Source organism: Poromitra crassiceps, assembly GCF_964638095.1.
Source record: "Poromitra crassiceps genome assembly, chromosome: 11".
Taxonomy (NCBI): domain Eukaryota; kingdom Metazoa; phylum Chordata; class Actinopteri; order Beryciformes; family Melamphaidae; genus Poromitra; species Poromitra crassiceps.
The window spans coordinates 24,631,997-24,646,405 of record NC_139643.1 but is presented as its reverse complement, the minus strand read 5'-3'; the positions used below and the strand labels follow the sequence as shown (position 1 = coordinate 24,646,405).

Sequence of the window (14,409 nt, the reverse complement as noted above, 5' to 3'; positions counted from 1 at the left end):
ATTTATCAAACAGGTCTTTTATATAATCTTCTATATATATACATATTATACACTTTTCTTACTTACACATGTACAAAATAAGGTAACAAGAATTTCCGATAACAAAAAAGATCGACTTCAATGGTAGTCATATATACGCTGTTGTGCTTTGTCGTTTCAAGCCAGCCTGCGAGGTGAAGTTGTGCTTGGCAACTCGGTTGGATGCCGTGTCTTGTCTGGTGTGGAGTGAATTCTTAGCGGTAGGTAAACCTTCTACAAATACGTCAAAGTCCAAAACTGCCACAATTCCCTGTGAGAGTTGATTATTGATCTTTGATTCAGGTGATGTGGATTATTGATCTTTGATTCAGGTGTTGTGGGTTATTGATCGGTTGCTTTTGAAAGCATGCGTGCCGGTTCTTGCCTGGGCGACTGGGGGTTTAGACACGTCGTGGGAGTAAAGCACCGTGACAGTGATTGGTCCTGTCTCCTGCACTAAGAAGGAAGTGATGGCGGCTGTTCATCTTGGTCAGTTTAACCGATACAGGGGCAAGATCCAACAAACAGAGAGAAGTCCCGCCTCTCCTTGCTACACACAACATATATCAGTGTTTGCTTTTGGCAGAATATTTTTTTTGTTTTTTATTTATCTCTCCTTTCCACTCAATCTTTCCCTCATTCTCTTACTCTCAACCGAAACGCACACATTCCCCGTTTCACACAAGTACTACCTCTAACACACACACAGAGAGAGAGAGAGTGAACAGCTCTCCCTGTTGCCCAGTAAACATTTCATCTCTTGCCAACGGTAAACATTTCATTTCTTGAACATATGGTATATACATTAAAACGTCTCAACTCAGCTGCAAACATTATAAATTATCTTCACAGAATGTACACGTTAACACCTGTCAGTGTCATGTAGTGTTGCCGAGTGTCTGATGTCGGTGTGCGTGTGTGTGTGTCTGTATGTACAACTGTTGTGTAGTGTATGTGTTGGGTGTGTCTGTACTGTGCGGTAGGCTATTAGTGCTACAGTATATAAGCACATGGTCGAGTTAGCAAAGGAACGGTAGCCATGAGAACAGCCCCTGCTTTTGTCACTGCTACATTTAGAGAAAACCACTTGGGACATCAATGTCACTCAATACCATTACGATAACAATACAACAAACGGTGCACGACACTCAAAGGGTGGAATTAGTGTACAAGTTGAAGAGATGATGACTGATCTTTGGCTCAAAAGGTACGATATTCTCTTTTTCATGAAATGCTGATTTATGCAATATAAATGTATAACTACAATAATCCAAATAGATTTGTCTATCTCGTGGTGTCTTGTAACGGTACTCTTGATTGTTCTTCGGCCGGTTTAGGTTCGTCTTCAAAATTCTTCATATTTTCTTTGTCGTTTTCCCGAAGAGATTTTTTTTTGAAGACAGTTTAAAAAAAAGTAAAAAAAAAAAAGAATTTGAAAAAAATGGAAAAAATGAGATGAAGTCCAAACACGTCCTCTCGATCAATATTCACTCAGCACACTTGGTGCGTGATGTGAGTCCATCCGTACTTTACAAGCTTCAAAAGTCTCTCTCCCCTGTGGCCAGCACTGGGCGTGGAAAAGTGTCTTTTTTTTGAGTCAGTGGTCTCACCCCCACGGACTGTCTTCATTGTAGTCCCTGAAAGAGAATGTCTGGGAATAGCAGTTCTTTCGTGTGCACTCAGTGCAACAATAGCAGTAATGAAAATGGGACTAGCAATGAGAGGATTGAGAGGGATGTCGTCGTCGCTGCAGAGTTCGTCCTCACACTCTTCTGGACATCTGGCAGGATCACCACTGGGTCATCTGCTTGAAGATAGAAGAAGACACATTAGAAACGCATAAACGCATCCGCCTGGACCAATGTGGAACATCTAACCCCGATCTTTACAACCACCCTGGATACCTAGATTACAACCGCCCTGGATAATTAGGGATAATTAGAATGGGAGGCTGGGTTGGTCAACATACCTGCAGGCAGTCTGTTGGAGGGGTTGTGAGCTCCGCCTCCAGCCGCACCTGTACCTCCTCCTTTAGCCACTCTGGCCTCCTGAGAGCCTGGAAGAAAACCAAACGTACATCAGCTCCTCTGCTCGACTCCTTAACCAGTCGAACACAACTGTTATGATGAGGCGACTGTGCTGTTCCCATTCTGGCCAGCAGGGCGGGGCAAGACTCACCATCAGCAGCCACGACGTCCACCCTGAGCCTGAGGCACTCCTGTCCGTGGTGGTGCAAAGGTTTTGCTGCGGAGCGAAAGAGAGACCACGGGCGTTAATGACAGACTAACTAATGCACTTACACTCCCCCTGGCCCCTTAATCCACACACACCCACCCACACACACACACACACACACACACACACACACACACACACACAACACACACACACACACACAATTGGAGACAGCCATCTGTGAACAGGCGGAGTGTGTCTTGTCCTGCCGTTAATCTAATTACAGGCCTGGTCAGGGTGACAGCGTGGCTTGTTCTAGCCGTTACATAGGGAGCAGGGCAGCCATAGAGACTAGAGAGCCAAAGTGAACGTCACTTCCTGCTTCAGCACTGTACCAGAGATTTTCATCCGCCATTTATTTTCCCATAGACATTTCGTAAAATGCTTATAAAAATAGTTTTACTTCGTCAAACCAAACGGTTCAGCTATATTTAGAAACAGGAGAGACCGCATAAGATTTCACTCGGACCAAAACGTTAAAAAAAATCGCGGATTTAAAGAAAATATTTTTTCTGTGTTGTTTTTTTAAGTTTTGGTCAGAGTGAAATGTTCTATGGTCTACCCCCCCCCCCCCCCCCCCCCGATTCTAAATGTACCTGAACCGTTTGGTTTGACGAAGTAAAACTATTTTTATAAGCATTTTACGAAATGTCTATGGGAAAATAAATGGCGGATGAAAATCTCTTGTAGCCTACAGTGCTGAAGCAGGAAGTCGGCGGTCACTTTGCCTCTCTATTGCATAAACCTGGCTAACTGAGCCCACACCCAGTTAATGTCAACATCAAAGCTTCGCAGCACTTTGCCCCTTTGCCTCACTACCGTTTCTATTTGAAAAAAGCTCCCGAGAAAACGGCGCACGACAGTTAAGCCGTGTGGTGGTGGCAGGAACTTACAGATATAATAGTAGCTTTCTCCTTGGCGGAACTCCTTGCCCAGCGTGAAGGGAGTGAAGCGCTGGAACTTCTCGGAGAACTTCTCGGCGGCGTGCGCCGCGAAGGGGTAGCCGCACTCCCAGCGCATCTGGTCGTAGGACTGCGGCTTGCAGGAGGCGTAGTCCTCGCGCTCCACCATGTAGAGGACGTAGCGCTCGGCGTCCTGCGAGGGCACCTCCCCCAGCGGGTAGTGCGGGCACACGATGTCCAGGTAGTCGTTGAGTTTCACCTCCACGGCGTAGTCGTCCCACAGGAACCTGCAGACAAGAGGGGAAGCGGGGACAGGAGGAGGATGGTTAGGCGTGTGATTAATAACCACGGCTTACAGCATGGGGGCGCTAATAAATATACGCCTCAAAACCTGTGATTATATATCGACCGCTCGCACGTCAGCGCACAACAGGGAAATCAGAGGAAGAGACCGAGAGGCCTGGGAGAGTGAGTGTGTCTTTATGTGAGTGTATATGGTGTGTGTGTGTGTGTGTGTGTGTGTGTGTGTGTGTGTGTGTGTGTGTGTGTGTGTGTGTGTGTGTGTGTGCGTGTGCGTGCGTGTGTGTGTGTGTGTGCCTGCGTGCATGCTGGAGAGGAATGGGGGGAGAAAACACAATAAGGGAGAAGAGTGATGTGCAGAGAACATGTGCATAAATATGGATGAACGCGAGCGAGGCCAGCGGTAGCTGTAGCGGTAGCTGTAGCGGTAGCTGTAGCGGTAGCTGTAGTGGTAGCTGTAGCGGTAGCTGTAGTGGTAGCTGTAGCGGTAGCTGTAGTGGTAGCTGTAGCGGTAGCTGTAGTGGTAGCTGTAGCGGTAGCTGTAGCGGTAGCTGTAGCGGTAGCTGAGCTGTGCTGCTGTGTGGAGCGTTAGCATCGAGTGCACACATTGATCCTGTTTTCCCCCCAGGAGCTGGATGATGTTTACAGAGAAACATTAGCAGTCAGTTAGCCCGCCAAGGCAGGAGATGAGTATCGACATCTGCTGGGCTACACACGCGTACACGCACGCACGCACACGCACACACACACGCGCGCGCCCACGCGCACACACACACACACACACACACAAGCTGAATGCATAATGACAATCATACCTCAACAGAATCAGAAACATAAACGATCACTGGAATCATATTGTGATGATATGGTGATTTGGGATAACTTGACACAATTCTTCTGCCTGCTGAATTGACAATAACAAGCCTTTTTTTTTTTTACAATTTTTTTTTTTTTTGCACAAAAGTATGAAAATGTGTTAATGTGTTAATATTCCTATTTTGTTTGCCATCACACCTCACATTGCCATTCAGTTCAACTGGATTTCATGAGATGTTGCATACGTGAGCCATATCGTGATATACTGTACACACAGTACCGTATATCGAATACAGAACATAATCTTAGTGATTATCGTGATATTATTGATTTCAACCATATCGCCCACCCCTAACACACAACACACAAACACACACACACACACACACACACACACACAACACACAACACACAAACACATGTTGAGGTTGCTCGAAATAGGGACAAGGATAAAAGAACACGTATGTTCTGTTTAATCCTTTCATTAGGGTCAGAGAGAGACAGACAGACAGACAGACAGACAGACAGACAGACAGACAGACAGACAGACATGTAGACACACATAACATGCGTCTGCTGCTGCCTGTAGCCGCCTCCCACCACACGCCCTCTCATTACAAATACAGAGAAAGAGAGAGAGAGAGATAGAGAGACATAAATACACAGAGAGAGAGAGAGAGAGAGAGAGCAGAGACAGTCGGGCTGTCTCCCTGGCCTGCATCCCTCCCTCCACTCCTCCTCCACCTACTTTACGACGCTCTTTAAACAACGCTGTATTTCTCTCCTCTTGGACCTGGGCCAAGTAGCACACACACACACACACACACACACACACACGCACGCACACACACACACACACACACGCACACACACACGCAATCCTTAGCATTTATTATCGGCAAGGTGACACTTCCGCACAACGTAGAATACAACGAGCACAACGTGACAACACAAAGTTTAGACCGCTTAATAAATGTCAATCTAACTATGCCGAGGCCACTTCACTGGCACATTCTCACTCGCCTCCTCTTCCCCCCCGGGGGATTTCCTTGCACAGATATGGTGAGTTCCTCTCCGGTGGGGATTAGCTCTAACGGGGGCAGTGTTTCAGTGTTGCCCCCTTCTTCCCTGAGGCTGCCTGAGTGAGCGATGGCTCCAGGGGCAGCTCAGATAATGCGCTCCTCTCAGCCATAGCCATCTATCACCAGCCTCGAGCGGGCGGGAGCTAGCTGCTAGCAACACGTACACACGTACACACACACACACACGTGCACACACACAGACACACGAACGCACACACACTTCTCAGTAATTCCCATCTATCAACAACTAGAGCGGTAGCTACCTACTACTTGCACCCACCCACCGCCCCCCCGCCCCCCCTCCCCTCCCCTTCACACACACACACACACACACACACACACACACACACACACACACACACACACACACACACAGACACACACACACACACACAGTATTCAGTTACCCAAGCCGGTGCCTATCCATTTACCATCTCCTACCGTTCTGGATCACCAGGGGCGCTCGCTGGGAGAATGGATGAAATTCAGGGAGCCTGAAATATTTTCACAACACGCATCCAGAATGTGTGTCTAATATAATCATAATAATATAGGGTTCTGTTGCTTTTGCAATGAAATCCACGTCGGCCTCTTCGGTCTTTCAGCAGCCCCACAGAGAGAGAGAGCCAGCCAGGCAGTCTGTGTTATATTATATAGACTGCCTGCCATCATCCACACACAGATTCTGCAGCTCTCCCAGCCAGCCAGCCAGACGGGTGCTGTTGACACGTCAGCCTATAAAAACTCCACATTGCGGCCGCTCCTCTCGTCCGGTAGCGGCCCCGCCGCGCTTCAGACTTTTCTCACAGGGAAAATCTGGCGTTTCCTCATAAAAGCCCTTAAATGTAACAAGTGACATTTGTGCGCGTGTGACAAGGTCCATATGTGTGACTAACGATCAAAGTGCAGCCAGCAGAGGCCCCAGTTGCTCGTTAGCCGCTCGTGTTGTTGTTTGTTGCCGGGGGGACCCCCCCCCCCCCTGGGTAAAAGCAGAGACGATGCGGCTCCAAACTCGGGGACCCTGACTCTTGACTCCCTCCCCCATAACCCTCCCCCCTCATAACCCTCCCCCCTCACCCCTCATAACCCTCCCCCTCACCCTCTCCGCTTGACTGCAGTCTCTCAATACTGATGATCAGATTAGCTGGCAAAACCACTACCAGAGACTGTTAGAAAACAAGTCGCTGTTTTCAGTGCTGATGAAACTTCCGTCTAACTGGGCTGATAATAGTGTTTTTCCGCCAACATGGGGAGGGGGGGACTATAATAATTATAATTTTGCCATGGTCCTCCAGACAGCTTAGTGCTTATCTGCAGTTTGCCTGCCACACTCTGTTTACCAGATTGGCGCTAAAGTGTGTCCCCCCCCCCCGCTGCCACTCTCACTTCCAGCTGAATCGATCGCTCTATTGAACAAACGCCGTGGTCTGCTTTCGCCCGACGGAGTGATCATCCTCCCGCAACACACTGAAAGCACACGCAAACAAAACTCTCTGCTGCACCCGTCATCATCACCTCCTCCACCCACAGACCTGCTTACAAACTGGTTGTGGTATGGTCCCAATGTGTTCATCAAAAGAGGGTCGAGGGGGGGTGCAATTAAAACACAAAAAAGGGCATTAAAGTTACCCTGGAGGGGGGTAATTATGCCCCTTCCTCCCCCACATCCCGGGCCCCTTTAGGCTGAGAGCTGGAGGGGGGGGGGGGGGGGGGGGGGGGGGAGCCGGGGGGCATGAGTGGGGGTCAGAGGCCTTGAGCTGGGAATGGCTTTTGAAGTTTCTGTGTGTGTGTGTGTGTGTGTTCCTGTGTGTGTGTGTGTGTGTGTGTGTGTGTGTGTTCCTGTGTGTGTGTGTGTGTGTGTGTGTTTGTGTGTGTGTGTGTGTGTGTGTGTGTGTTCCTGTGTGTGTGTGTGTGTGTGTGTATGTGTGTGTGTTCGTGTGTGTGTGTGTGTGTGTGTGTGTGTGTTTCTGTGCGAGTGCTACAGTGTAGCTTCATCACTGCCAGCGGCTCATACAGTGCCTCTATTCACACTCTGCCCCTCGCTGATGGAATAGCTCACTTAGCAGAGAGAGAGCAGGGCTGAATACACACCCGGGGGGCCGGCTAGCCCCCCTATTATTAATGGAAATACTTTGAATTATCCTGCTGCCTTTTGTTGGCCGCTAACGGCTCGGCATTCAAACGATCCACCTCATCAGCTTCATTAACTGATTGGAGTAATGCACTTCAAAGAGAGCAGCTTCGGTCTGGGTGAAAAGGCTTAGCTAACACAGTCACCCACCCCCCCTCCTTCTTTCTTCTGCACTGTCATGTGACTTCCCTCTTCCAGACTGCCTCTTTGCTGCCTCTGGCTGTGTCATGTGACTTCCCTCTTCCAGACTGCCTCTTTGCTGCCTCTGGCTGTGTCATGTGACTTCCCTCTTCCAGACTGCCTCTTTGCTGCCTCTGGCTGTGTCATGTGACTTCCCTCTTGCAGACTGCCTCTTTGCTGCCTCTGGCTGTGTCATGTGACTTCCCTCTTCCAGACTGCCTCTTTGCTGCTGCCTCTGGCTGTGTCATGTGACTTCCCTCTTCCAGACTGCCTCTTTGCTGCCTCTGGCTGTGTCATGTGACTTCTCTCTTGCAGACTGCCTCTGGCTGTGTCATGTGACTTCCCTCTTCCAGACTGCCTCTTTGCTGCCTCTGGCTGTGTCATGTGACTTCCCTCTTGCAGACTGCCTCTGGCTGTGTCATGTGACTACCCTCTTGCAGACTGCCTCTGGCTGTGTCATGTGACTTCTCTCTTCCAGACTGCCTCTGTGTTGCCTCTGGCTGTGTCATGTGACTTCACTCTTCCAGACTGCCTCTTTGCTGCCTCTGGCTGTGTCATGTGACTTCCCTCTTGCAGACTGCCTCTGGCTGTGTCATGTGACTTCCCTCTTGCAGACTGCCTCTGGCTGTGTCATGTGACTTCTCTCTTCCAGACTGCCTCTGTGTTGCCTCTGGCTGTGTCATGTGACTTCACTCTTCCAGACTGCCTCTTTGCTGCCTCTGGCTGTGTCATGTGACTTCCCTCTTGCAGACTGCCTCTGGCTGTGTCATGTGACTTCTCTCTTCCAGACTGCCTCTGTGTTGCCTCTGGCTGTGTCATGTGACTTCTCTCTTCCAGACTGCCTCTTTGCTGCCTCTGGCTGTGTCATGTGACTTCCCTCTTGCAGACTGCCTCTGGCTGTGTCATGTGACTTCTCTCTTCCAGACTGCCTCTGTGTTGCCTCTGGCTGTGTCATGTGACTTCCCTCTTGCAGACTGCCTCTGGCTGTGTCATGTGACTTCTCTCTTCCAGACTGCCTCTGTGTTGCCTCTGGCTGTGTCATGTGACTTCCCTCTTCCAGACTGCCTCTCTGCTGCCTCTGGCTGTGTCATGTGACTTCCCTCTTCCAGACTGCCTCTCTGCTGCCTCTGGCTGTGTCATGTGACTTCCCTCTTGCAGACTGCCTCTTTGCTGCCTCTGGCTGTGTCATGTGACTTCCCTCTTGCAGACTGCCTCTGTGTTGCCTCTGGCTGTGTCATGTGACTTCCCTCTTCCAGACTGCCTCTCTGCTGCCTCTGGCTGTGTCATGTGACTTCCCTCTTCCAGACTGCCTCTCTGCTGCCTCTGGCTGTGTCATGTGACTTCCCTCTTGCAGACTGCCTCTTTGCTGCCTCTGGCTGTGTCATGTGACTTCACTCTTCCAGACTGCCTCTCTTCCTGCCTCTGGCTGTGTCATGTGACTTCCCTCTTGCAGACTGCCTCTGTGTTGCTGGCTGGTTCCAAATATCGCCACTGTTTTTGCAGCGATGTGCCGTTTTAATGACAGTGATGCTCGGAGGTTCGGCAGAAATAACAGAGGGGCGGAGCTCTCGCATTCTCTACTTAGGGATGATTTGTGGAGCTATGGCAGATATGCGGCTAGGATTGTGTGTGTGTGTGTGTGTGTCTGTCTGAGCCTGAATATATATACACACACATGTGTGTGTGTGTGTGTGTGTGTGTGTGTGTGTTTGCATCAGAGTGAATGTGTGTCTGTGTCGAGTCTAGGGAGCGTTGAGGAATCTGGGTGTGTTTCTGTCATGATAAGGTGGAATAACGAATGCCGGTAATGAATGACGATGATAGCAGACAGCCAGGGAATGTCAAGTGTTCGAGTGTGTGTGTGTGTGTGTGTGTGTGTGTGTGTGTGTGTGTGCGTGCGTGCGTGCGCGTCATCTGGTGAAAATAGACCACAGTCTGTTCCAAGTCTCTCTTCCTCCCCTCCTAAGAAGGCATTCCTGATTTACTGGAGCCTCTTCAGGAGCAAGAGTCTAATCTCTCTTCTTGAATCTCTCTGGCCAGCGTTTGGCTTTCTTCTCCACCTCCACCCCCTCCTTTCATCAATCCATCACCCTCTCTCATCTCTGCACTCCATCGGCCTGTGGAATGCCCCGACCTCTGTGGCCAGGAGGGCCGCGCTGTGGAGCAAAGGTCGGACAAACGCCAAGTCAGCAGCAGTGGAGACTCTCTCTTGCGCGCGCACGCACACACACACACACACACACACACACACACAGCAAGAAGTCACAGTCCCATATGCATCACGGCCGATGCTGTGAAGAGAATCCACCACTCGACAGATCGATTCACATCAATTTAAAGACCCGTTCCAAACTCCAAACTTTTCCATGACTTTTCAAGGATCCACGATAGAATTTCCATATCATGTGTGAGGCGGTGACTAATAATTTTAGTGCTTTGAAAGTGATTGAAAAACATGATTTTCTTTAATCCACGGAAGATTACTGGAACAATACACACACAAATCCCATTACTTTTCCAAAACTTTCAAAGATTCGACCACATCCATGACTATTCCAGGCCTGGAAAACAGGATTTTGAAATTCCACTACTTTTCCAGGGTTTTTCCATGAGCGTGGAACCCTGACATGAGTCCTACACATAGCAGCTCCACTTAACCCAAATCTTTGAGCGCTGACATCCTGTGCCATCCCTCTCTCAAGAGGCCCAGATAATGACGCTAACCACATCAATATGAGCCTTTCCATTGGCTTACATCGTCCCGCTAATGTAACCGAAGAGGTGAGCAGGCCCGCGTCACGCTCGACTGGACCGGAATGCTGCTGGGGGCCGCCTAATCGGCCCGGTCCGAGCCTGGATTACTGGCTGCAGCGGAGGCTGAGCCGGGTCCATTCATCAGCACCAGACCCTGGCTAATACAGGGGGGCTTACGAGTGCACGGCGAGGCCCAGAGCAGGGGGACGAGAGCTGGGTACAGAGCGAGGGGCTGAGGCGGGCAGGGTGGAGCCTCTGGCCCCCATTGTTCTCACATAGAGGGGGTATTACCCCCTTACCCCGGACTTTAGCAGTTCAAAAAGAGCTACGCGGACTGAGTGTGTGTGTGTGTGTGTGTGTGGTGTATGTTCCTGTGTGTGTGTGTGTGTGTGTGTGTGTGTGTGTGTTCCTGTGTGTGGTGTGTGTGTGTGTGTGTGTGTGTGTGTGTTCCTGTGTGTGTGTGTGTGTGTGTGTGTGTGTACTGTGTGTGTGTGTGTGTGTGTGTGTGTGTGTGGTGTATGTTCCTGTGTGTGTGTGTGTGTGTGTGTGTGTGTGTGTGTGTGTGTGTGGTGTGTCTGTGTGTGGTGTGTGTGTGTGTGTGTGTTCCTGTGTGTGTACTGTGTGTGTGTGTGTGTGTGTGTGTGTGTGTGTGTGTGTGTGGTGTGTGTCTTGTGTCCATGGCAGCAGAGGGGGAACGTGAGAGGTGTTAACAGAATGATGAAACACACCAGACACAAGGGAGTCGTTTTGGTTTGGGACTTAAGTGAAGTTAGGTTGTATCTATCTATCTATCTATCTATCTATCTATCTATCTATCTATCTATCTATCTATCTATCTATCTATCTGTATCTGTGAATGAATGAAACTCAGTCGAGGGACTTTAGGAGAGAGGCAGCACGTGAATGAAGGGAGACGCCTTCCTGAACATCCACCATGAGGCAGCTGGTTAAGCGGACCTCTGCTTAACGCGATTGGATGAAGTCAAAATGTGTGTTTGCTCTGTCTATTTATCTGTCTACTCTCGTACATCAGTGTCAGGCCTCCCCGGGCCCGCCCACACTCTGTCTCCGCCCACTCTCTGTCCAGCTTTCATCACTCACTAAGCCCGCGGCAACCCCCCACCCCGCACCCGTCTCCCCTCCCCTCCCCTGGGCCCCTCCCCCAGACTCGCTGAACCGATCACAACCGGTCCTGTTGTCGGTATTCCAAATATGCACGTTTCTGACCGGCGCTCTGCACAACGCGCCGCGGCGGTGATGTCGGCGTTGCCATAGAAACAAATATGGTCCAACTCCTCTGGCTCCTCCCTCTTCTAACATAATATCGTAGCCTCCACTCTTTGTGACGCCTTGTGACTTTTGTCATCCGTCTCTCTCTCTCTCTCTCTCTCTCTCTCTCTCTCTCTCTCTCTCTCTCTCTCTCTCTCTCTCTCTCTCTCTCTCTCTCTCTCTCTCTCTCTCTCTCTCTCTCTCTCTCTCTCTCTCTCTCTCTCTCTCTCTCTGTCGTTAGAGCTTTTGTGTCGGTGTTGATCGTTGGTCATCGTGACAGCGTTGCTGCCCGGCCAGACGGGGCCTGCTGGACTCCTCTGCCACCCGGCAACGCAATAAAGCAACAGTCTAGCTGAGAAAAAATAATTGGCCGATTCCGACGAAGTGAGCAGACGTAGATGAATACGTCCGCTCTTTGCGGTCTGTCTCGCAGCAGCAGCGTCCCCGGAGTCATTTGTATCTTCTAAGGGCCGTCACACAAAAGGTCAGCTCTCACTTTCCCCGCTGACAACCCATTCCTCTCAGGAGGCAAATCTCCGCGCAAGAAGAATCGATTTCTCCCGATTGATTTCCACAAGATAAACTTTTATTTTTCACTGTTTTCCGCCAACATCCAAACAGTCTGGGCTACCTCTTAATGAATTCCACTGGGGGAATTTGAAATATATGAGAAAAGGGGCCATGATGGCTTTTTGTTTATCGTGAGGTGTTCTGGCTTACATACTGATAAGCTGATAGTTGTTATAATACAGCCGGCCTCTAGGGGGGGGTAGCAGTAAGAGGAACAGAAGCGTTATTGTGCATCTACTGTGGGGGAGAAGTTTACAAAGCAAATGCAGCGATTCAACAAACAGGACAAACAAAAGAAGAAGAAAAAAAGTCAGACAATGACCCTTGTATATACACACAACAGATCAAACACAATAGCTCATTTTCAGAGGAGACTAATTTTCCTCTTTTCAAACCCGCATATTGGCTCTGTTGGCTGCAATATCGGACAATATCACAAAGACTTGAAAAACAAATCTGTACGCGCACGCAAGCACACAAAGAGAGAGAGAGAGAGAGAGAGAGTGCAGGCGCGGGTTATCATAATTGAGCATCTAGTAAAGGAGTCTTTCATCCTCTTGCGTGCTTTTTGGGGGGGGGGTCTGGGATCGAACAGTCGTCGTCCTTGTTGCTGCGGACAATATGCGTGGCGGTGTGAGAGAGGAGGAGGAGGAGGAGGAGGGAGGAGGAAGATGCAGGGGGAGTCTGTGGCGTAGATAAGGGAGAGGCTATAGAGGATGGAACGACGTGCGGAGAAACGCCCGTGGGTGCTGAGCGGGGCGGGCGACACTGACCAGAGGAGAATCTCAAACAGAGAGAGAGAGAGACTCCACAAGTGGCGCATGTCATCGTCTCATCATCAAGGCTCTCCACATTGTCCCTCACAACACAATTAATATCAATTAATAACCACTAGTACTAATTAATGGACTTCTTCTCACTGGCCGTGTTGAAACGTGTGAACCTCTCCGACGAGCCGGTGGGAAATTCACTCAACACGAGGCACAGCCGGACTCCAGACCTGCGTGTGTGAGTGTGTGTGAGAACTGTATTGTTTATTGTGTAGACAGGATACGCCGTTTTCCCGGGAAAAGACGTAGCCAGGAAGTTCAGGACTTCATAGGGAAACGTGCACAGGGCACATGCACACACACGCACAAACACACTTTGGTAACACATGCACACACACGCACAAACACACTTTGGTAACACTGCCTGCCTGGGCTGTGGACGGAAGATACCTTTGGCCTGATTCTCTATCTAGTGCACTCAATCAAAACAAGGCCTTCTGCCTCGGACACGACGACAACAACAAGCGGGATTATTTGACGGGAATAAGATCGGCTTTCTAAGAACAGGAGGATTCGTCAATAGAAAAGTCTTCTTACGGACGATTACAGTCCGTAAATATAGGAAAACGTCCACACGCCCTGATGATCATTGAGCCTATAAGAAGCGATTACCAAGCCGCTCTACAATCTCGCAGTGTTTCTCCCCCCAGATTGAATTGAGCAGACAGATTACAGAGGCCAGATTAAGAGTGGAAGAGAGACAGAGACGATGAGGGAGAAAGACGGAGATCCAGACTAGGGGTGGGACAAAATATCGATACTTACGGTATCGCGATATTTTCACTTGCGATACGTTATCGATACACTGGCACCAAGTATCGATATGTTTATTTAAAAAAAAAATTTTTTTTTTTTTTTAATAAACAGGCTAAAATATTATGCTGTGTGTGGTAGTTGAAACATAGTTTCAAGTTGACGTTTATTTATGTTTGTAGTTGAAACAAAAACATAAATACTGTAGGCTACATGAATGGAAATGTTTGATCATTAATATCTACTTTTAGAAATTATATAGGTAGGTAGGTTATATAGGTTTTCTTGTTTTAATAATAATAATAAAAATACTTAATGTGTAACTTTTCCTCCGTGGTATCGAAAATGGTATGAGTGAGTGAGTGAACTCTGAGAGAGTTCATGTCAATTCTGCTAATAAATACATAATACCTGCTTGCCTTTTAGGGGTATTTTTTTCTCTTCAGTTACACAGATATCGTGAGGTATCGTAGGTTAAATTTCTTCCAATATATCGATTATCGCAGAATCGCTGTATCGTGATAATATCGTTATCGTGAGTTACTCCACGATTCCCACCCCTAATCCTG

At 49.0% G+C, this 14,409-nt stretch overlaps 1 protein-coding gene across 2 annotated transcripts in view; it reads right to left on the bottom strand.

Moving 5' to 3' along the window:
• efna1a (ephrin-A1a) overlaps window positions 1–14,409 on the bottom strand; it is a 20,261-nt gene continuing 5,852 nt past the window's right edge. Inside the window, exons 2-5 of one of the 2 annotated variants that reach the window (XM_083646497.1) lie at window positions 3,147–3,442; window positions 2,197–2,262; window positions 1,988–2,074; window positions 1–1,825 (exon numbers count right to left, since the gene is read on the bottom strand). In XM_083646497.1, coding sequence (XP_083502623.1) covers window positions 1,698–1,825; window positions 1,988–2,074; window positions 2,197–2,262; window positions 3,147–3,442 — 577 coding nt within the window. In that variant the 3' untranslated portion in view covers window positions 1–1,697. The remainder of the gene's footprint in view (window positions 1,826–1,987; window positions 2,075–2,196; window positions 2,263–3,146; window positions 3,443–14,409) is intronic. The other variant, XM_083646498.1, reaches the window with a different exon arrangement.